This window comes from Oncorhynchus kisutch, linkage group LG2, assembly GCF_002021735.2.
Source record: "Oncorhynchus kisutch isolate 150728-3 linkage group LG2, Okis_V2, whole genome shotgun sequence".
Lineage (NCBI taxonomy): Eukaryota > Metazoa > Chordata > Actinopteri > Salmoniformes > Salmonidae > Oncorhynchus > Oncorhynchus kisutch.
The window spans coordinates 76,802,782-76,827,781 of record NC_034175.2 but is presented as its reverse complement, the minus strand read 5'-3'; the positions used below and the strand labels follow the sequence as shown (position 1 = coordinate 76,827,781).

The 25,000-nt window shown below is 47.0% G+C and overlaps 1 protein-coding gene across 2 annotated transcripts in view; it reads left to right on the top strand.

The window, feature by feature from the left end:
* Positions 1 to 12,974: 12,974 nt before the first annotated feature.
* The window catches only part of LOC109881392 (desmin-like), a 26,868-nt gene continuing 14,842 nt past the window's right edge, over positions 12,975 to 25,000 (top strand). The window contains exons 1-3 of one of the 2 annotated variants that reach the window (XM_031801675.1): positions 12,975 to 13,686; positions 16,855 to 16,915; positions 17,414 to 17,509. In XM_031801675.1, coding sequence (XP_031657535.1) covers positions 13,007 to 13,686; positions 16,855 to 16,915; positions 17,414 to 17,509 — 837 coding nt within the window. In that variant the 5' untranslated portion in view covers positions 12,975 to 13,006. The remainder of the gene's footprint in view (positions 13,687 to 16,854; positions 16,916 to 17,413; positions 17,510 to 25,000) is intronic. The other variant, XM_031801669.1, reaches the window with a different exon arrangement.

Below are 25,000 nucleotides of genomic sequence, written 5' to 3'. Positions count from 1 at the left end.
AAAAAATGTCTTCAGTAAACATCAACCTATAAAGCCAGGCATCGAAGAGCAATTTTCTAAAAGGTGTTTTGGTTCGTTGCTAGCCAGCTGTCACGCCCTGACCTTAGAGCTTTTTATGTCTCTATTTTGTTTTGGCCAGGGTGTGATTTTGGGTGGGCATTCTATGTTCCTTTTTCTATGTTTTTGTATTTCTATGTTTTTGGCCGGGTATGGTTCTCAATCAGGGACAGCTGTCTATCGTTGTCTCTGATTGGGAACCATATTTAAGTAGCTTTTTCCCACAGGGTTTTTGTGGGTAGTTATTTTCTGTTTTGTGTTTCTGCACCTGACAGGACTGTTCCGGGTTTCGTTCATTCTCTGTGTTATTTTTGTTGGTGTTCAGTTGAAATATAAGTATATACACTTACCGCGCTGCTCTTTGGTCCACACCTTCTTCAACAGACAATCGTTACAACTAGCTAATTCAAAATTATGACCAAATTATAACTAAGCTGACAACGTCTTAAGTTTAGCGACTTAAAATAAATAAATAAATAATAATTACAGGAAAATAAACCCACAACAACATAATTATTTACGTGATAATGGAGAACTTACAGAAAAGAGCTTACTGCTACAGTTGGACCAAATAAAAGTAGGTAATTCTATCAGAGAATCTTTGGTCTGGTTGCCGCGGCAATCCGATAACCATGACAACGGACAGTAGCAGAGATTTAAACTTTTTCCATGTCTCTGCGACACAGGAACTGACAGTCACAGCGACAGTCTACACATAAATTCCACCGGAGTATAAATTAAATGTAATTTTGACCAGCGACAATTATCGCATTCGAACTAATTGTCAGGTTAGACCACGTTTTAAACTGTTTTTTAGTGTTGCAGTTGATCTGATCCAACAAGCCTAAATAATCCTGACTCCGCTCCTTTTCTTGGCAGTGAACTGGACACGACAAGACAGAATGTATGTTGTGTGTGTGTGTGTGTGTGTGTGTGTAAGTTCAGCCAGTATGTCGGTCTTGTCTGTCCATCTGTCTGTCTCTCACAACACTCCAGCGTCTCTCTTGGATCTGGGGCTAGCATTGACCAAACAGTTCTCTGCCAGAATTTAAAGGAGGCTCGTGCCTGAGTTAACTTGCACTGTGGGAGCCTGGGGCTGCACCAGATTGTCCTGGATCATAGGGGCACGTTTAAGCCCACATTTAACTATAATTATTTACATGACAAAAAAAATCAGTCAACGGTATTTTGCAGAGGAGCAAACTGCCAGGACCAGGCAAAGGGACTTTTCAAAACCCTGTATTTTGGCTCTGGTCCAGCCCATCAGGTTCTGGGACCAACCAGTTCCAACACTAAGACACCTCACTAAGAACTGACTGGATTGGACCAGTTCCAACACTAAGACACCTCACTAAGAACTGGATTGGACCAGTTCCAACACTAAGACACATCACTAAGAACTGACTGGATTGGAGCAGTTCCAACACTAAAACACCTCACTAAGAACTGGATTGGACCAGTTCCAACACTAAGACACCTCACTAAGAACTGACTGGACCAGTTCCAACACTAAGACACCTCACTAAGAACTGATTGGATTGGACCAGTTCCAACACTAAGACACATCACTAAGAACTGACTGGACCAGTTCCAACATTAAGACACCTCACTAAGAACTGATTGGATTGGACCAGTTCCAACATTAAGACACATCACTAAGAACTGGATTGGACCAGTTCCAACATTAAGACACATCACTAAGAACTGACTGGACCAGTTCCAACATTAAGACACCTCACTAAGAACTGATTGGATTGGACCAGTTCCAACACTAAGACACATCACTAAGAACTGATTGGACCAGTTCCAACACTAAGACACCTCACTAAGAACTGACTGGATTGGACCAGTTCCAACACTAAGACACCTCATGAAGAACTGACTGGATTGGACCAGTTCCAACACTAAGACACCTCATGAAGAACTGACTGGATTGGACCAGACCTTAGAATGTGTTCATGTTCCTAAAATCGTTGGGGGGGGGGGGGTACTCATATCCAGACTCAAGAAGAAACTAACGTCTGTGGTGGTGGTGTACCGTTAGGCCGGAGCAAGGATTCTGGGTAGTCAGGCAAGCATGGTGCAAAGATATGCTAGGTACGACGCTAGATACTCAGTGTGGGCAGTAGAGGAGGAGAGAGAGTGTAGAGTGACACATACAGTGTGTGATTTGATTTTAGCTGCCAGTGGTGGGCAGGACTCCCACGAGTTACGTATGTTAATGAATTTGATCAAGCCATGTAGCATATTGATTCCTTCTTGATGAATAAATAAAACAAACATGTGTTGTTGTTTTCTCTGTAATTCTAGCCACCTAGCAATGTTATGAAGTTGGCTTTAAAGCTAGCCAGCTAGATAGTTTCCCAACCTCCCAACACCATTACGGGGCAGCAGGTAAGCTAGTGGTTAGAGCGTTGGGCTAGCAGGTAACCTAGTGGTTAGAGTGTTGGGCTAGCATGTAACCTAGTGGTTAGAGCGTTGGGCTAGTAACCGAGAAGTTGTTGGATCAAATCCCTGAGCTGAGAAGGTAAAAATCTGTAGTTCTGCCCTTGAACAAGGCAGTTAACCCACTGTTTGTAAAAAAATAAATTGTTCTTAATTTAACTGACTTGCCTAGTTAAATAAAAGTTCAATTTATTATTATTAATATTTTTTACAAGTTATAGTACCTTGTCTAACTATTTTAGCAGGCTAATTATTTTGTTTCGGTTTTCACAGGGAGTCCCATTGAAACCAAGGTCTCTTTTGCAAGGGAGCAGGAAATACAGTATAAAATAAAGAAAACAATCACATTCCTCAGAAACGAGTTCCTCGAGCGACACTCTGAACTGCCCAGAAAGGCTAAAATACATCCATTTGTAGGGAACTCTGCAGATTGTTTGATCCATGGGGTGGAAGGAAACTAACAGTTGCTTTTTCTAAGTCTGTAGCGTCAGACAGAATTTTCAGAGTTAGCCATCCCTGTGATTGGGTAACTCATACTTCTATGGGTAATTAAACATGAGGGAGTTTATAAATGAATAAAAGGCAGCATTTTGACCTACGCGAGGGCCATCCTACGTTCTGATAGGGAAAGCACTAAGGAGTACTACTTTCTGATAGGGCAACGATGAGTGCAAGACCTGTCACAAATGATAAAACTAAGTGCACTATGATAAACTGCCTCGAACGGCTTTAATGAAGTGGCAGCTGCGTTCATGTAGATGATGTCGCCATAGTCTAGGACAGGAAGGAACGTCGACTGAATGGTCGGAATTCTGTATAGCGAGAGGCGTGGCCTATTTCTATAGAAGTCCATTTTTATTCTCAACTTAGTTAGTCAACTCATCAATATGCTTTTAAAAAAGACAGCTTTTCATCTATCCAAATGATATTTATAACTGGGGATCAATGTGGGCACCATCAAAATGACATGCACTTCAATCATTATAATAATTGTTGTATTCTCTAGAAGATATACTTGCCTGCTGTTGTACTGAATAAGACTCCCATTCCTTTCCATCTTATTCAGACTTTAGCAGAGATGTTGTCACGCAGAGCGGAACAGGTGAACCCAAGAGCAGACTCAGACGAGGAGACTGGGATGAGGTAACCATGGTATTTATTGAAACACAGGAGGAAGATGGGGTGCAGGCCAGGGGAAGCTCGGGGCGGGTTGAAGGAAGCCGGGTGCAGAGGGTGAGGCTGGAGTTGGGTAGGTCCGGAGAGGAATCCAAGGACGCAGAGGAGTGGGCGGTCCAGGACAGAGTAGCAGGACTGAAGACATGGGACTGGAGACAGGGGCCAAAGTCAGAGCGGGTAGAACTGTAGCGGAGAGGAAAACAGCTTCAGGCAAGGAAAAACAGGCATAACAAGATCTAAACAGGAACAAACGGATAGAAAAACGCAGACTGACTGAGAAGAGGTTACGATCTGGCAGTGTGGAAGAGGCAGGGCTGAATATCTTGGTCTTGATTATGGAACAGGTTGCAGCTGGTGGGGATCTGCTCTGTCTCCAGCACACCTGTCTCCGATCACACACAGAGGAAGAGGGAGACTTGGGGAGTGGCGGCAGGTTAGGGAGACTTGGGGAGTGGCGGCAGGTTAGGGAGACTTGGGGAGTGGCGGCAGGTTAGGGAGACTTGGGGAGTGGCGGCAGGTTAGGGAGACTTGGGGAGTGGCGGCAGGTTAGGGAGACTTGGGGAGTGGCGGCAGGTTAGGGAGACTTGGGGAGTGGCGGCAGGTTAGGGAGACTTGGGGAGTGGCGGCAGGGAGACCGGATGTGGCAGGAGCAGATGCACGGAAGCAGAAGTTTATTTTCAAAAAAGAACCACCAGTCAGGTTGGTGAAGAGGTTAGATATGCAGTTTAAAGACTTGCTTTAAATGTCATCTGGTACCTTATGATAACATCATGTTAGTTGTGTATTAATTATGATAAAATGTATTATGATGAATAAAGGTAAAATAAATGATGCCATGTAATGTGCCTGTATTGATGATGTGTGTTATGATACAATGTACCATGTTGTAATTTAGATGTAATATTGCATTACAATGCCTTGCAAAAGTATTCATCCCCCTTGGCGTTTTTCCTATTTTGTTGCATTACAACCTGTAATTTAAATAGATTTTTTATTTGGATTTCATGTAATGAACATACACAAAATAGTCCAAATTGGGGATGTGAAATGAAAAAAATGACTGGTTTAAAAAAAATTTAACAACGAAAAAATGGAGAACTGAAAAGTGGTGATTGCATATGTATTCACCCCCTTTGCTACGAAGACCCTAAATAAGATCTGGTGCAACCAATTACCTTCAGAAGTCACATAATTAGTTAAATAAAGTCCACCTGTGTGCGATGTAAGTGTCACATGATCTGTCACATGATCTCAATATATATACACCTGTTCTGAAAGGCCCCAGAGTCTGCAACACCACCAAGCAAACAGCACCATGAAGACCAAGGAACTCTCCAAACAGGTCAGGGACAAAGTTGTGGAGAAGTACAGATCAGGGTTGGGTTATGAAAAAAATAATGAACATCCCATGGAGCACCATTAAATCCATTATTAAAATTTTTTATGAATATGGCACCACAACAAACCTGCCAAGAGAGGGCTGCCCACCAAAACTCACGAACCAGGCAAGTAGGGCATTAATCAGAGAGGCAACAAAGAGACCAAAGATAACCCTGAAGGAGCAGCAAAGCTCCACAGCTGAGAATTGAGTATCTGTTCATAGGACCACTTTAAGCTGTACACTCCACAGAGCTGGGCTTTACGGAGGAGTGGCCGGACAAAAGCCAATATTTACAGAACAAAATAAGCAAACACGTTTGGTGTTCGCCAAAAGGCATGTGGGAGACTCCCAAAAACATATGGAAAAAGGTTCTCTGGTCAGATGAGACTAAAATGGAGCTTTTTGGCCATCATGGAAAACACTATGTCTGGCACAAACCCAACACCTCTCATCACCCCGAGAACACCATCCCCACAGTGAAGCATGGGGGTGGCAGCATCATGCTGTGGGGATGTTTTTCATTGACAGGGACTGAGAAAAGCTGGTCAGAATTGAAGGAATGATGGATGGCGCTAAATACAGGGAAATTCTTGAGGGAAACCTGTTTCAGTCTTCCAGAGATTTGAGACCGGGATGGAGATTCACCTTCCAGCAGGACAATGACCCTAAGCACACTGCTAAAGCAACACTCGAGTGGTTTAAGGGGAAACATTTAAATGTCTTGGAATGGCCTAGTTAAAGCCCAGACCTCAATCCAATTGAAAATCTGTGGTATGACTGTGGTATGAATATTGCTGTACACCAGCGGAACCTATCCAACTGTAACGACATTCCTCTTCTTCAGAGATGGAGTAGCAAAGGATCAGACCGATGCGCAGCGTGGTAAGTGTCCATAATGAAAAATTTAATAAATCAACAGAACCACTGAACTAAAGTACAAACAACCCGAAACAGTCCCGTCTGGTGAGAACACTAACACAGGATACAACCATCCACAAAACACAATAGAAAACAGGCTACCTAAATATGGCTCCCAATCAGAGACAACGACTGACACCTGCTTCTGATTGAGAACCATACTAGGCCAAACACATAGAAATATAACAGAACAAAGAATAGAAAAAGAACATAGAATGCCCACCCCAACTCACGCCCTGACCAACTAAAATAAAGACATAAAAAAGGAACTAAGGTCAGAACGTGACAGTACCCCCCCCCCAAAATGTGCGGACTCCGACCGCAAAATCTGAACCTATAGGGGAGGGTCTGGGTGAGCATTTACCGCGGTGGCGGCTCTGGAGCGGGATGTGGACCCCACTCCACCATAGTCTCGGCCAACTTATGTGGCACCTTAGGAGTGGCGACCCTCGCCACGGGTCCCGAATGGACGGGAGACTACAGCAGCAACGTACAGGCGGGACAAAAAAATCTATTTTAATTCCAGGTTGTAAGGCAACAAAATAGGAAATAATTCCAGGGGGTGAATACTTCTGGTAGCCACTGTATATTGATGTGTGATTTACAACAGTCAGAATGACACCATCATTAAAATGACAAATCAACAGGTATGATTATACAGATTTTTCTATTACATATAATTAGGCATCATGTTTATGATTCAAGGTTGCAGATGAGTTTTGACAAATTATAAATTTGCCAACATCCGGAGGGGAGGATCCACCTCTGTCTTTTCGGGCTCCTTATTCAGTCTCCTCCACCTCTGTCTCCTCAGACTCCTCATTCAGCCTCCTCAGACTCCTCATTCATCCTCCTCAGCTTCCTTATTCAGACTCTGTCTCCTCAGACTCCTCATTCAGCCTCCTCATCCTCTGTCTCCTCAGACTCCTCATTCAGCCTCCTCAGCCTCTGTCTCCTCAGCCTCTGTCTCCTCAGACTCCTCATTCAGCCTCCTCAGACTCCTCATTCATCCTCCCCAGCTTCCTTATTCAGACTCTGTCTCCTCAGACTCCTCATTCAGCCTCCTCATCCTCTGTCTCCTCAGCCTCTGTCTCCTCAGACTCCTCATTCAGCCTCCTCATCCTCTGTCACCTCAGACTCCTAATTCAGCCTCCTCAGCCTCCTCAGCCTCTGCCTCCTCAGCCTCTGTCTCCTCAGGCTCCTCATTCAGCCTCCTCATCCTCTGTCTCCTCATCCTCTGTCTCCTCAGCCTCTGTCTCCTCAGACTCCTCATTCAGCCTCCTCAGCCTCCTTATTCAGCCTCTGTCTCCTCAGGCTCCTCATTCAGCCTCCCCAGTCTCTGTCTCCTCTGCCTCTGTCTCCTCAGACTCCTCATTCAGCCTCCTCAGCCTCCTTATTCAGCCTCCTCAGCCTCTGTCTCCTCAGCCTCTATGTCCTCAGCCTCTGTCTCTTCAGTCTCCTTATTCAGTCTCCTCAGCCTCTGTCTCCTCAGCCTCTGTCTCCTCATCCTCTATCTACTCAACCTGTTTCAGTCTCCTCATTCAGCCTCCTCAGCATCGGTCTCCTCAGTCCTATCTCCTCATCCTCTATCTTGCAGGATCGAATCCCCGAGCTGACAAGCTGTTGTTCTACCGCTGAACAAGGCATTTAACCCACTGTTCCCCAGTAGGCTGTCATTGTAAATTAGAATTTGTTCTTAACTGACATGCCTAGTTTAAAATACTGTCAAGAGGTCACGTAACAACTGGTGCATGTCCCCATCAAGGAGAGAGAGGTCACATGTCTTTTGTAATGGCTGGTGCATGTTACCATCAAGGACAGGGAGGTCACATGACTATTGTAATGGCTGGTGCATGTTACCATCAAGGACAGAGAGGTCACATGACTGTTGTAATGGCTGGTGCATGTTGCCATCAAGGACAGAGAGGTCACATGACTATTGTAATGGCTGGTGCATGTTACCATCAAGGACAGAGAGTTCACATGACGCTTCTAATGGCTGGTGCATGTTCCCATCAAGGACAGAGAGATCACATGACACTTCTAATGGCTGGTGCATGTTCACATCAAGGACAGGGAGGTCACATGACTATTGTAATGGCTGGTGCATGTTACCATCAAGGACAGAGAGGTCACATGACACTTCTAATGGCTGGTGCATGTTACCATCAAGGACAGAGAGGTCACATGACTATTGTAATGGCTGGTGCATGTTACCATCAAGGACAGAGAGGTCACATGACTATTGTAATGGCTGGTGCATGTTACCATCAAGGACAGGGAGGTCACATGACTGTTGTAATGGCTGGTGCATGCTACCATCAAGGACAGAGAGGTCACATGACTGTTGTAATGGCTGGTGCATGTTACCATCAAGGACAGGGAGGTCACATGACCGTTGTAATGGCTGGTGCATGTTGCCATCAAGGAAAGAGAGGTCACATGACTATTGTATTGGCTGGTGCATGTTCCCATCAAGGACAGAGAGGTCACATGACTGTTGTAATGGCTGGTGCATGTTACCATCAAGGACAGAGAGGTCACATGACTATTGTAATGGCTGGTGCATGTTACCATCAAGGACAGAGAGGTCACATGACTATTGTAATGGCTGGTGCATGTTGCCATCAAGGACAGAGAGGTCACATGACTATTGTAATGGCTGGTGCATGTTACCATCAAGGACAGAGAGATCACATGACACTTCTAATGGCTGGTGCATGTTCACATCAAGGACAGGGAGGTCACATGACTATTGTAATGGCTGGTGCATGTTACCATCAAGGACAGAGAGGTCACATGACACTTCTAATGGCTGGTGCATGTTACCATCAAGGACAGAGAGGTCACATGACTATTGTAATGGCTGGTGCATGTTACCATCAAGGACAGAGAGGTCACATGACTATTGTAATGGCTGGTGCATGTTACCATCAAGGACAGAGAGGTCACATGACTATTGTAATGGCTGGTGCATTTACCATCAAGGAAATAGAGGTCACATGACTATTGTAATGGCTGGTGCATGTTACAATCAAGCACAGAGAGGTCACATGACACTTCTAATGGCTGGTGCATGTTACCATCAAGGACAGAGAGGTCACATGACACTTCTAATGGCTGGTGCATGTTCCCATCAAGGACAGAGAGATCACATGACACTTCTAATGGCTGGTGCATGTTCACATCAAGGACAGAGAGGTCACATGTCTTTTGTAATGGCTGGTGCATGTTCCCATCAAGGACAGAGAGGTCACATGACTGTTGTAATGGCTGGTGCATGTTCCCATCAAGGACAGAGAGGTCACATGTCTTTTGTAATGTCTGGTGCATGTTACCATCAAGGACAGAGAGGTCATATGACTGTTGTAATGGCTGGTGCATGTTGCCATCAAGGACAGAGAGCTCACATGACTATTGTAATGGCTGGTGCATGTTCCCATCAAGGACAGAGAGGTCACATGACACTTCTAATGGCTGGTGCATGTTCCCATCAAGGACAGAGAGGTCACATGACACTTCTAATGGCTGGTGCATGTTACCATCAAGGACAGAGAGGTCACATGACACTTCTAATGGCTGGTGCATGTTGCCATCAAGGACAGAGAGGTCACATGACTATTGTAATGGCTGGTGCATGTTACCATCAAGGACAGAGAGGTCACACGACTGTTGTAATGGCTGGTGCATGTTGCCATCAAGGACAGAGAGGTCACATGACTATTGTAATGGCTGGTGCATGTTACCATCAAGGACAGAGAGGTCACATGACACTTCTAATGGCTGGTGCATGTTGCCATCAATGACAGAGAGGTCACATGACTTTTGTAATGGCTGGTGCATGTTACCATCAAGGACAGAGAGGTCACATGACTGTTGTAATGGCTGGTGCATGTTGCCATCAAGGACAGAGAGGCCTAGTGCTAAATGCTATTAACCAGGAATGCCTTTTAACTTGTGCATTTTCTATTCCAACTCAAAACTCCCTACAGCTGCAGTGCTCCTTGCTTCATGTTTAAAAGAATTGCACATTTTCTAACATAAAATGAGGCCTCCCTGATAAATGTCAGTTTTACCCGCCATTATCACCCCATGGTCCAACGTGTAGGAGATGAGACTGGGGGTCTTTTTTCTGCTTCCTTGACAGGTCCCCTCTTGGGCCATGCAGTGACTAAGATTAGACTAACAGGCTAACAATAGCTGTGACACCAGCAGCTGAGACGTGTGTGCGCGCGCACGCACACACACACGCACACACACACGCACACACACGCACTCACACACGCACACACACACACGCACACGCACACGCACACACACACGCACACACACACACACACACACACACACTCACACACACCAACAACAACAACAACAGCAGCTGACCTGTATTTTAGTGTGTGAAGCGCATTGGCATGTGATAACTTAAATAGCAATGAATAGCAATGAGAAGCAATGAGTTTCAAGTTCCTTGGTGTCCACATCACCAATGAACTGTCATGGTCCAAACACAACAAGACAGTCGTGAAGAGGGCACGACAATGATTTTGTTGGCATGGGTCCTCAAATCCTCAAAATGTTCTACAGCTGCACCATCGAGAGCATCCTGACCGGTTGCATCACCGCCTGGTATCGCAACTATTGGGCATCTGACCATAAGGTGCTACGGCCCAGTACATCACTGGGGCCAAGCTTCCTGCCATTCAGGACCTCTATACCAGGCGGTGTCAGAGGAAGGTCAAAAAATGGTCTAAGACTCCAATCACCACAGTTATAGACTGTTCTCTTTTCTACCGGACGGCAAGCGGTACCGGAGTGCCAAATCTTGGAACAAATGTTTCCCACATCAGCTGATATCTCAAAGTGCTGTAAAAAACCCAAACAGCAAGCAATGCAGGTGTAGAAGCACGGTGGCTAGGAAAAACTCCCTAGAAAGGCCAAAACCTAGGAAGAAACCTAGAGAGGAACCAGGCTATGTGGGGTGGCCAGTCCTCTTCGGGCTGTGCCGGGTGGAGATTATAACAGAACATGGCCAAGATGTTCAAATGTTCATAAATGACCAGCATGGTCGAATAATAATAAGGCAGAACAGTTGAAACTAGAGCAGCAGCACGGCCAGGTGGACTGGGGACAGCAAGGAGTCATCATGTCAGGTAGTCCTGAGGCATGGTCCTAGGGCTCAGGTCCTCCGAGAGAGAGAAAGAGAGAAAGAGAGAATTAGAGAGAGCACACTTAAATTCACACAGGACACCGAATAGGACAGGAGAAGTACTTCAGATATAACAAACTGACCCTAGCCCCCCGACTCATAAACTACTGCAGCATAAATACTGGAGGCTGAGACAGGAGGGGTCAGGAGACACTGTGGCCCCATCCGAGGACACCCCCGGACAGGGCCAAACAGGAAGGATATAACCCCACCCACTTTGCCAAAGCACAGCCCCCACACCACTAGAGGGATATCTTCAACCACCAATTTACCATCTTGAGACAAGGCTGAGTATAGCCCACAAAAATCTCCGCCACGGCACAACCCAAGGGGGGGCGCCAACCCAGACAGGATGACCACATCAGTGAATCAACCCACTCAGGTGACCTACCCCCTCCAGGGACGGTATGAGAGAGCCCTAGTAAGCCAGTGACTCAGCCCCTGTAATAGGGTTAGAGGCAGAGAATCCCAGTGGAAATAGTTACTGGATAATGTCTTCGGTACCATGTGGTGCTCTGACCCACTGCCCTGCTACCTGACCAGGCAGGCTGGCGTTCTCAGGGAAACATCATGGCTACACACACACACACACACACACACACACACACACACACACACACACACACACACACACACCACACACACAGGGCCCAATGTGTGTGAGCTCACTAGATGGATCAGGTCATGAGGAAGTGGGTGACCTCAACACACAACACCATGAAACCTCCTGTACTCCTGACATTACGTCCACTGAAACAGTAGTTTGATGGCTTGGTGAGGCTTCCACCAGTAAAAATGGAGCTCAGTCGTTAACACATTGTGAAACCAGCAACATGGTAGGATGTACAGCTGTACAGGTGAACAGGTGTACAGGTGTACAGGTGTACAGGTGAACAGGTGTACAGGTGTACAGGTGTACAGGTGTACAGGTGTACAGGTGTACAGGTGAACAGGTGTACAGGTGAACAGGTGTACAGCTGTACAGGTGAACAGGTGTACAGGTGTACAGGTGTACAGGTGTACAGGTGAACAGGTGTACAGGTGAACAGGTGTACAGCTGTACAGGTGAACAGGTGTACAGGTGTACAGGTGTACAGGTGAACAGGTGTACAGGTGAACAGGTGTACAGCTGTACAGGTGAACAGGTGTACAGGTGTACAGGTGTACAGGTGTACAGCTGTACAGGTGAACAGGTGTACAGGGTAAATATCTGCGTCGACTAGGTGTAATCTATTTGTGTTCTGTGATAGAGATACGTAGGGTAACTAACGGTAACCAGAACGTCATCGTTCTGTGATAGAGATACGTAGGGTCACTAACGGTAACCAGAACGTCATCTTTCTAAGAGAGCCACAATACTAATATACCCCCCCCACCTAACCCCACCTTCCTTCCCTCCCCCTCCTCCCCCTTCCAACCTCCCCCTCCTTCACCTTCCTTCCTGCCCACCTTCCTTCCCTCTCCCCCCTCCCCCCTCCTTCCCACCTCCCCCCCTTCCCCCTCCTTCCCTCCTCCCCCCTCCTTCCTGCCTCCCCCCTCCTTCCCGCCTCCCCCCTACACCCCCACATGGTACACCCCCTCTCTGGCCAGACTCCACCCTGCTACTGGAAACTAGACCCTATGACAGCTGAGAGAGAGAGAGAGAGAGAGAGAGAGAGAGAGAGACAGAGAGAGAGAGAGAGAGAGAGAGAGAGAGAGAGAGACAGAGAGAGAGAGAGAGAGAGAGAGAGAGAGAGAGAGAGAGAGAGAGATAGCAGGAGATGAGAAGGAGTGGGGTGATTGAGGGAGTTGGAGGCTTGGGGTTATGGAGTGGGCGTTGTATGTCTACAAATAGCAGATCTCCTGTCCAACAGCCCCTCATTCAGTCATCACCTCCAACAGCAACCCAGTTCCTCCAGCCAGACCCTCGGACAACGTCCACCATGAGCAAGTCCTTCTCCTCCCAGTCTGCCCAGTCAGCCTCTTCCTACCGCCGGACCTTCGGTTCTGGTATTGGATCCACCCCAGGCATGTCCTCCATGTTCTCCCACGGTGGACGCGGCTCCTCCGGCTCCTCCGGCTCGGCCCACATGTCCTCCAGAGTCTACGAGATGACCAAAAGCTCCGCCCGCCCCAGCTACTCCTCCGGCAGCATTCGTTCCTCTTCCGGCGGCGCGATGCGCTCGTACGCCGGAATGGGCGAGAAGCTGGACTTCAGCTTGGCCGACGCCACGAACCGTGACTTCCTGGACACCAGGACCAATGAGAAGGCAGAGCTGCAGCACCTGAACGACCGGTTCGCCAGCTACATCGAGAAGGTCCGTTTCCTGGAGCAGCAGAACGCTACTCTGGTCGTGGAGATCGAGAGGCTGAGGGGTCACGAGCCGACCCGCGTGGCCGAGATGTACGAGGAGGAGATGAGAGAGCTGAGGCGTCAGGTGGACGGCATGTCCAATGACAGAGCCCGCATGGAAGTGGAGAGAGACAACCTGGCAGACGACCTGCAGAAACTCAAACTCAGGTGAGAGGTTAGGAGTCAGGGGTCAGACGGACTGCATGAGAGGCCAGAGGTTATACACCATGCCAGCAAACACTGAAGATGAGAAGCTCGTCATATTCAGGAGCCACTGTTGGAGGACAATGGAAGTAGATTTGACTCAAACCGCATGAAATAGAAGTCTGTAAAAACATAAAGAGAATCACTGAAACTACCTCTGTAATAGACTCTTTAAAGTTATTAGCTTGGGAATTTTGGACTGTTCGATTATGGGCCCCTAAGATATAAATACTGGACGTCTGTTGTTTGTAAGGTTTATAGGTTTATAGGTCACTTGTCAATAAGTCACTTGGCTATAAGTCACCTGGCACAGTAGAGGTTTTTAAGTCACTTGTCAATAAGTCACTTGTCAATAAGTCACTTGGCTATAAGTCACCTGGCACAGTAGAGGTTTTTAAGTCACTTGTCAATAAGTCACTTGGCTATAAGTCACCTGGCACAGTAGAGGTTTTTAAGTCACTTGTCAATAAGTCACTTGTCAATAAGTCACTTGTCAATAAGTCACCTGGCTATAAGTCACTTGTTTTATCTCATAGTAACATATTTTAACAGACCACGCTGACATACCTTTCGGCTTGTGCCTCCAACAGTGCGTGTGTTTTCTATACGCGTTCCACAGCCCGTAGGGAGACATCCCATTTTAGTCAACGCAATGGTTTGCAGAGCTGTTAATAGATGTTTTCTATTGGATCAGCAGTGTGAAATCAGCTCTGGCGGTTTTTTTGTATTGGATTGTCTCTCTGTTACTGCAACAGCTGGTAAGGTCTATCTCCTTCCAGGCCTCTGTGGGGGGAGGGGGTGTGTGTGCATGAAAGGATGCCGTGAAGAAGGGGGAACAGGGGGGGAGGCAAAATACTGTGGAAGTGGAAGGAAAGGTTGAGAAGGTTGGGGGTGGAATGCGCAGCTGCTGTGTAACACTGACCTCAGATCAGCTCAGGGTCCAGACTCTATTCCTGTAGTCAGAGAGCGAGATTGTGGAAGGGTACAGACTATATTCCTGTAGTCAGAGAGAGAGACTGTGGAAGGGTACAGACTCTATTCCTGTAGTCAGAGAGAGAGACTGTGGAAGGGTCCAGACTCTATTCCTGTAGTCAGAGAGAGAGACTGTGGAAGGGTCCAGACTCTATTTCTGTAGTCAGAGAGAGAGAGAGACTGTGGAAGGGTCCAGACTCTATTCCTGTAGTCAGAGAGAGAGAGACTGTGGAAGGGTCCAGACTCTATTCCTGTAGTCAGAGAGAGAGAGAGACTGTGGAAGGGTCCATACTCTATTCCTGTAGTTAGAGAGAGAGAGAGATTGTGGAAGGGTCCAAACTCTATTCCTGTAGTCAGAGAGAGAGACTGTGGAAGGGTCCAGACTCTATTCCTGTAGTCACAGAGAGAGATTGTGGAACGGTACAGACTATATTCCTGTAGTCACAGAGAGATTGTGGAAGGTCCAGACTCTATTCCTGTAGTCAGAGAGAGAGAGAGAGAGAGAGACTGTGGAAGGGTCTAGACTCTATTCCTGTAGTCAGAGAGAGAGAGATATTGTGGAAGGGTACAGCCTTTATTCCTGTAGTCAGAGAGAGAGAGAGAGAGAGAGACTGTGGAAGGTTCCAGAATCTATTCCTGTAGTCACAGAGAGAGACTGTGGAAGGGTACAGACTCTATTCCTGTAGTCACAGAGAGAGAGACTGTGGAAGGGTCCGGACTATTCCTATAGTCAGAGAGAGAGACTGTGGAAGGGTCCAGACTCTATTCCTGTAGTCAGAGAGAGAGACTGTGGTAGGGTCCAGACCCTATTCCTGTAGTCAGAGAGAGAGAGTGTGGAAGGGTCCAGATTCTATTCCTGTAGTCAGAGAGAGAGAGTGTGGAAGGGTCCACACTCTATTCCTGTAGTCACAGAGAGAGTCTGTGGAAGGGTTCAGACTGTGGAAGGGTCCACTCTATTCCTGTAGTCAGAGAGAGAGAGACTGTGGAAGGGTCCAGACTCTATTCCTGTAGTCAGAGAGAGAGACTGTGGAAGGGTCCAGACTCTATTCCTGTAGTCAGAGAGAGCGACCGTGGAAGGGTCCAGACTCTATTCCTGTAGTCAGAGAGAGAGACTGAGGAAGGGTCCAGACTCTATTCCTGTAGTCAGAGAGAGAGACTGTGGAAGGGTCCAGACTCTATTCCTGTAGTCAGAGTGAGAGACTGTGGAAGGGTCCAGACTCTATTCCTGTAGCTAGAGAGAGAGACTGCGGAATGGTCCAGACTATATTCCTGTAGTCAGAGAGAGAGAGAGAATGAGGAAGGGTCCAGACTCTATTCCTGTAGTCAGAGAGAGAGACTGTGGAAGGGTCCAGACTCTATTCCTGTAGTCAGAGAGTGAGACTGTGGAAGGGTCCAGACTATATTCTATATATATATACTTATACTATATATTTATACTATATATAGTATAAAGTCTGCTGTTCCAACAGTATAATGTCTGCTGTTCCAACAGTATAAAGTCTGCTGTTCCAACAGGCACAAACAGGGAGGAAAAGGGCTGCATTTGAATCTGTTTAAACTCAAATTGAACCTTTTCGTTAATCCCTCCCTCCCTCCCTCCCTCCCTCCCTCCCTCCCTCCCTCCCTCCCTCCCTCCCTCCCTCCCTCCCTCCCTCCCTCCCTCCCTCCCTCCCTCCCTCCTCCCTCCCTCCCTCCCTCTCTCTCTCCCACCTCCCTCCCTCCCTCCCTCCCTCCCTCCCTCCCTCCCTCCCTCCCTCCCTCCCTCCCTCCCTCCCTCCCTCCCTCCCTCCCTCCCTCCCTCCCTCCCTCCCTCTCTCCCACCTCCCTCCCTCCCTCCCACCCACCTCCCTCCCTCCCTCCCTCCCTCCCTCCCTCCCTCCCTCCCTCCCTCCCTCCCTCCCTCCCTCCCTCCCTCCCTCCCTCCCTCCCTCCCTCCCTCTCTCTCTCTCTCCCTCCCTCCCTCCCTCCCTCCCACCTCCCTCCCTCCCACCCTCCCTCCCTCCCTCCCTCCCTCCCTCCCTCCCTCCCTCCCTCCCTCCCTCCCTCCCTCCCACCCACCTCCCTCCCTCCCTCCCTCCCTCCCTCCCACCTCCCTCCCTCCCTCCCTCCCACCTCCCTCCCTCCCTCCCACCTCCCTCCCTCCCACCTCCCTCCCTCCAGACTGCAGGAGGAGATCCACCAGAGGGAAGAGGCAGAGAACAACCTGTCTGCCTTCAGAGCTGTGAGTCACACTTTCCCTCTCCTTCTCTCTCTCTCTTTGTCTGCCTTCAGAACTTTCTCTCTTCCCAAATGATCAATGATCAACATACTGTCAGGTTAGATCATTGATGACAGTACCGAGTGTGATACCAGCATGAACTGAAGCTGCAATTATTCCCTAGAGTAACTTCTGAGTGTCTCTCTCATTATCTCTCTGTCTCTCTCTGTGTCTCTATCTCTTTGTCTCTCAATCTCTCTGTCTCTCTCTCTCTATCTCTCTCTCTGTCTATCTCTGTGTCTCTCTGTCTATCTCTCTGTCTCTCTCTCTCTCTCTCTCTCTGTCTCTCTCTCTCTCTCCTCTCTGTCTGTCTGTCTCTCTCTGTCTCTCTCTCTGTCTCTCTCTCTGTCTCTCTCTCTGTATCTGTGTCAGTATGTCGGCTCTCATCTTGGGAAAGGCCTTATGCTGAAACATCAATACTAAACGTCAACTCTATCCCCTGTTCTTGCTCCGTTTCTCTAGGACGTGGACTCTGCCACTCTGGCCAGGCTGGACCTGGAGAGACGCATTGAGAGTCTACAGGAGGAGATCGCCTTCCTCAAGAAGATCCACGAGGAGGTTAGTGTGGTCCTGCATGGCCTTTTGAGACAATTCCTAACTCCTTTTCACACAACTGAGCCAAGCCCGGCCAAACTGAACTGGGCCGGCCTGTTGAGGCTTCTACTATAGTTTCTCAAACCTACAAGGTTAATGTGAACAGAACATATCAAAGCAGCGCGTTATGGAAACAGGAGATAGGATCCTGCCCTATGGGCCATTCTGGCTGGGACAAGAATTACTTACAGTAAAGGTCAAGCAATCAGTGTCAGTTCCCCTTCTTTCTCACATCCTACCCTTCAATACACTGAAGGTGTATGATACTCCCAGCTACTGTACTCCCAGTGACTATACCTACTAGCTACTATACTCCCAGCTACTGTACTCCCAGTGACTATACCTACTAGCTACTATACTCCCAGCTACTATACTCTCAGCTACTGTACTCCCAGTGACTATACCTACTAGCTAATATACTCCCAGCTACTATACTCCCAGCTACTGTACTCCCAGTGACTATACCTACTAGCTACTATACTCTCAGCTACTATACTCCCAGCTACTGTACTCCCAGTGACTATACCTACTAGCTACTATACTCCCAGCTACTGTACTCCCAGTGACTATACATACTAGCTACTATACTCCCAGCTACTATACTCCCAGTGACTATATCTACTAGCTACTATACTCCCAGCTACTATACTCCCAGTGACTATATCTACTAGCTACTATACTCCCAGCTACTATACTCTCAGCTACTGTACTCCCAGCTACTGTACTCCCAGTGACTATACCCTACTAGCTACTATACTCCCAGCTACTGTACTCCCAGTGACTATACCTACTAGCTACTATACTCCCAGCTACTATACTCCCAGTGACTATATCTACTAGCTACTATACTCCCAGCTACTATACTCCCCAGTGACTATAACTACAAGCTACTATACTCCCAGCTACTATACTCTCAGCTACTGTACTCCCAGCTACTGTACTCCCAGTGACTATACCCTACTAGCTACTATACTCCCAGCTACTGTACTCCCAGTGACTATACCTACTAGCTACTATACTCCCAGCTACTATACTCTCAGCTACTGTACTCCCAGTGACTATACTTCCAGCTACTTTACTCCCAGTGACTATACATGCTAGCTACTATACTCCCAGTGACTATACCTACTAGCTACTATACTCCCAGCTACTATACTCTCAGCTACTGTACTCCCAGTGACTATACTCCCAGCTACTATACTCCCCGTGACTATACCTACTAGCTACTATACCCCCAGCTACTTTACTCTCAGCTACTGTACTCCCAGCTACTATAATCCCAGCTACTATACTCCCAGCTACTATACTCCCAGCTACTATACTCTCAGCTACTGTGCTCCCAGCTACTGTACTCCCAGTGACTATACCTACTAGCTACTATACTCCCAGCTACTATACTCCCAGTGACTATAACTACTAGCTACTATACTCCCAGCTACTATACTCTCAGCTACTGTACTCCCAGCTACTGTACTCCCAGTGACTATACCTACTAGCTACTATACTCCCAGCTACTGTACTCCCAGTGACTATACCTACTAGCTACTATACTCCCAGCTACTATACTCTCAGCTACTGTACTCCCAGTGACTATACTCCCAGCTACTATACTCCCAGTGACTAGACCTACTAGCTACTATACTCCCAGCGACTATACCTACTAGCTACTATACTCCCAGTGACTATACCTACTGGCGACTATACTACCAGCTACTATACTCCCAGCTACTATACTCCCAGCTACTATACTACCAGCTACTGTACTCCCAGCTACTATACCTACTAGCTACTATACTACCAGCTACTGTACTCCCAGCTACTCTACTCCCAGCTACTGTACTCCCAGCTACTATACTCCCAGCTACTGTACTCCCAGCTACTATACCTACTAGCTACTATACTACCAGCTACTGTACTCCCAGCTACTCTACTCCCAGCTACTGTACTCCCAGCTACTATACTCCCAGCTACTGTACTCCCAGTTACTATACTCCCAGCTACTGTACTCCCAGCTACTATACTCCCAGCTACTATACTCCCAGCTACTGTACTCCCAGCTACTATACCTACTAGCTACTATACTCCCAGCTACTGCACTCCCAGTGACTATACCTAGTAGCTACTATACTCCCAGCTACTATACTCCCTGCTACTGTACTCCCAACTACTATACTCACAGCTACTATACTCCCAGCTACTATAATCCCAGCTACTGTGCTCCCAACTACTATACTCACAGCTACTATACTCCCAGATACTATACTACCAGATTATATACTCCCAGATAATATACTCTCAGATACTGTACTCACAGCTACTATACTCCCAGCTACTGTACCTCCAGCTACTGTTCTCCGAGCTACTGTACCTACTAGCTACTGTACTCCCAGATACTGTACTTCCAGCTACTGTACTCCCAGCTACTATACCTAATAGCTACTATACTCCCAGCTACTGTACTCCCAGCTACTATACCTAGTAGCTACTATACTCCCAGCTACTGTACTCCCAGCTACTATACTCCCAGCTACTATACTACCAGCTACTGTACTACCAGCTACTATACTCCCAGCTACTGTACTCCCAGCTACTATACTACCAGCTACTGTACTCCCAGGAACTATACCTACTAGCTACTATACTACAAGCTATTGTACTCGCAGCTACTATACTCCCAGCTACTGTACTCCCAGTGACTATACCTACTAGCTACTATACTCCCAGCTACTATACTCCCAGTGACTATACCTACTAGCTACTATACTCCCAGCTACTATACTCTCAGCTACTGTACTCCCAGTGACTATACCTACTAGCTACTATACTCCCAGCTACTATACTCCCAGTGACTATACCTACTAGCTACTATACTCCCAGCTACTATACTCTCAGCTACTGTACTCTCAGTGACTATACTTCCAGCTACTATACTCCCAGTGACTATACATGCTAGCCACTATACTCAAAGTGACTATACCTACCAGCTACTATACTCCCAGCTACTATACTCTCAGCTACTGTACTCCCAGTGACTATACTCCCAGCTACTATACTCCCCGTGACTATACCTACTAGCTACTATACCCCCAGCTACTATACTCTCAGCTACTGTACTCCCAGCTACTATAATCCCAGCAACTATACTCCCAGCTACTATATTCCCAGCTACTATACTCTCAGCTACTGTACTCCCAGCTACTGTACTCCCAGTGACTATACCTACTAGCTACTATACTCCCAGCTACTATACTCCCAGTGACTATAACTACTAGCTACTATACTCCCAGCTACTATACTCTCAGCTACTGTACTCCCAGCTACTGTACTCCCAGTGACTATACCTACTAGCTACTATACTCTCAGCTACTATACTCCCAGCTACTGTACTCCCAGTGACGATACCTACTAGCTACTATACTCCCAGCTACTATACTCCCAGTGACTATATCTACTAGCTACTATACTCCCAGCTACTATACTCCCAGTGACTATATCTACTAGCTACTATACTCCCAGCTACTATACTCCCAGTGACTATAACTACTAGCTACTATACTCCCAGCTACTATACTCTCAGCTACTGTACTCCCAGCTACTATACTACCAGCTACTGTACTCCCAGGAACTATACCTACTAGCTACTATACTACAAGCTATTGTACTCGCAGCTACTATACTCCCAGCTACTGTACTCCCAGTGACTATACCTACTAGCTACTATACTCCCAGCTACTTTACTCCCAGTGACTATACCTACTAGCTACTATACTCCCAGCTACTATACTCTCAGCTACTGTACTCCCAGTGACTATACCTACTAGCTACTATACTCCCAGCTACTATACTCACAGCTACTGTACTCCCAGTGACTATACCTACTAGCTACTATACTCCCAGCTACTATACTCCCAGTGACTATATCTACTAGCTACTATACTCCCAGCTACTATACTCCCAGTGACTATAACTACTAGCTACTATACTCCCAGCTACTATACTCTCAGCTACTGTACTCCCAGCTACTGTACTCCCAGTGACTATACCCTACTAGCTACTATACTCCCAGCTACTATACTCCCAGTGACTATACCTACTAGCTACTATACTCCCAGCTACTATACTCTCAGCTACTGTACTCTCAGTGACTATACTTCCAGCTACTATACTCCCAGTGACTATACATGCTAGCTACTATACTCCCGGTGACTATACCTACTAGCTACTATACTCTCAGCTACTGTACTCCCAGTGACTATACTCCCAGCTACTATACTCCCTGTGACTATACCTACTAGCTACTATACCCCCAGCTACTATACTCTCAGCTACTGTACTCCCAGCTACTATAATCCCAGCAACTATACTCCCAGCTACTATATTCCCAGCTACTATACTCTCAGCTACTGTACTCCCAGCTACTGTACTCCCAGTGACTATACCTACTAGCTACTATACTCCCAGCTACTATACTCCCAGTGACTATAACTACTAGCTACTATACTCCCAGCTACTATACTCTCAGCTACTGTACTCCCGGCTACTGTACTCCCAGTGACTATACCTACTAGCTACTATACTCCCAGCTACTGTACTCCCAGTGACTATACCTACTAGCTACTATACTCCCAGCTACTGTACTCTCAGCTACTGTACTCCCAGTGACTATACTCCCAGCTACTATACTCCCAGTGACTAGACCTACTAGCTACTATACTCCCAGCGACTATACCTACTAGCTACTATACTCCCAGTGACTATACCTGCTGGCTACTATACTACCAGCTACTATACTCCCAGCTACTATACTCCCAGCTACTATACTACCAGCTACTGTACTCCCAGCTACTATACCTACTAGCTACTATACTACCAGCTACTGTACTCCCAGCTACTCTACTCCCAGCTACTGTACTCCCAGCTACTATACTCCCAGCTACTGTACTCCCAGCTACTAGACCTACTAGCTACTATACTACCAGCTACTGTACTCCCAGCTACTCTACTCCCAGCTACTGTACTCCCAGCTACTATACTCCCAGCTACTGTACTCCCAGTTGCTATACTCCCAGCTACTGTACTCCCAGCTACTATACTCCCAGCTACTATACTCCCAGCTACTGTACTCCCAGCTACTATACCTACTAGCTACTATACTCCCAGCTACTGTACTCCCAGTGACTATACCTAGTAGCTACTATACTCCCAGCTACTATACTCCCTGCTACTGTACTCCCAACTACTATACTCACAGCTACTATACTCCCAGATACTATACTACCAGATTATATACTCCCAGATAATATACTCTCAGATACTGTACTCACAGCTACTATACTCCCAGCTACTATACTCCCAGCTATTGTACTCGCAACTACTATACTCCCAGCTACTATACCTCCTAGCTACTATACTCCCAGCTACTGTACTACCATTTACTATGCTCCCAACTACTGTACTCCCAGCTACTGTACTCCCAGCTACTATACCTACTAGCTACTATACTCCCAGCTACTGTACCTCCAGCTACTGTTCTCCCAGCTACTGTACCTACTAGCTACTGTACTCCCAGCTACTGTACTTCCAGCTACTGTACTCCCAGCTACTATACCTAATAGCTACTATACTCCCAGCTACTGTACTCCCAGCTACTATACCTAGTAGCTACTATACTCCCAGCTACTATACTCCCAGCTACTGTACTCCCAGCTACTATACTCCCAGCTACTATACTACCAGCTACTGTACTACCAGCTACTATACTCCCAGCTACTGTACTCCCAGCTACTATACTACCAGCTACTGTACTCCCAGGAACTATACCTACTAGCTACTATACTACAAGCTATTGTACTCGCAGCTACTATACTCCCAGATACTGTACTCCCAGCTACTATAATCCCAGCTACTATACTCCCAGCTACTATAATCCCAGCTACTATACTCCCAGCTACTGTTCTTCCAGCTACTATACTCCCAGATACTGTACTCCCAGCTACTATAATCCCAGCTACTATACTCCCAGCTACTGTACTCCCAGCTACTGTACTCCCAGCTACTATACCTACTAGCTACTGTACATCTCTAACCATACATCTCTAACCATACATATCTAACCATACATCTCCAGCCATACATCTCCAACCATACATATCTAACCATACATCTCCAACCATACATCTCCAGCCATACATCTCCAACCATACATATCTAACCATACATCTCCAGCCATACATCTCCAACCATACATATCTAACCATACATCTCCAACCATACATCTCTAACCATACATCTCTAACCATACATCTCCAGCCATACATCTCTAACCATACATCTCCAACCATACATCTCTAACCATACATCTCTAACCATACATCTCCAACCATACATCTCCAACCATACATCTCCAACCATACATGTCTAACCATACATCTCCAGCCATACATCTCCAACCATACATGTCTAACCATACATATCTAACCATACATCTCCAACCATACAGTCACATCCTGCACAGTGTGCGGGACTTTCCTAGTTTCTAATTGCATAGTTCATCATTTCTATAGCGAGTTGATCATATATGTGAACTCACTCCTATGGTAGCCAGAACATTCTGGGCAAAACACCACCACCACCACCACCACCACCACACACACACACACACACACACACACACACACACACACACACACACACACACACACACACACACACACACACACACACACACACACACACACACACACACACACACACACACACAATGGATGGAGGAACTTGATCTGGTTCTATAGCCAGATCCTGTCATGCTGTCTCTTCTGACATTTGGACTTCAGTGCTATGCTGGCCTGACCTGTCCTGACTTGGTTAAGGCAGAGTGTCAGCTGGGCCTGTGACATCGAGGGCCCTCTGTAACATTGTTCAACAGATGCACAGCTAAAATTAAACCATGAGAGAGAGAGACTAGCAGCTGGGAAATATTTAGGGCAGAGAAAGAGATCATTGATCCTGTCTATATGTCGTAGGAGCCAGGGTTTTGTCCTGTCTATATGTCGTAGGAGCCAGGGTTTTGTCCTGTCTATATGTCGTAGGAGCCAGGGTTTTGTCCTGTCTATATGTCGTAGGAGCCAGGGTTTTGTCCTGTCTGTATGTCGTAGGAGCCAGGGTTTTGTCCTGTCTGTATGTCGTAGGAGCCAGGGTTTTGTCCTGTCTGTATGTCGTAGGAGCCAGGGTTTTGTCCTGTCTGTATGTCGTAGGAGCCAGGGTTTTGTCCTGTCTATATGTCGTAGGAGCCAGGGTTTTGTCCTGTCTATATGTCGTAGGAGCCAGGGTTTTGTCCTGTCTATATGTCGTAGGAGCCTGGGTTTTGTCCTGTCTATATGTCGTAGGAGCCAGGGTTTTGTCCTGTCTATATGTCGTAGGAGCCAGGGTTTTGTCCTGTCTATATGTCGTAGGAGC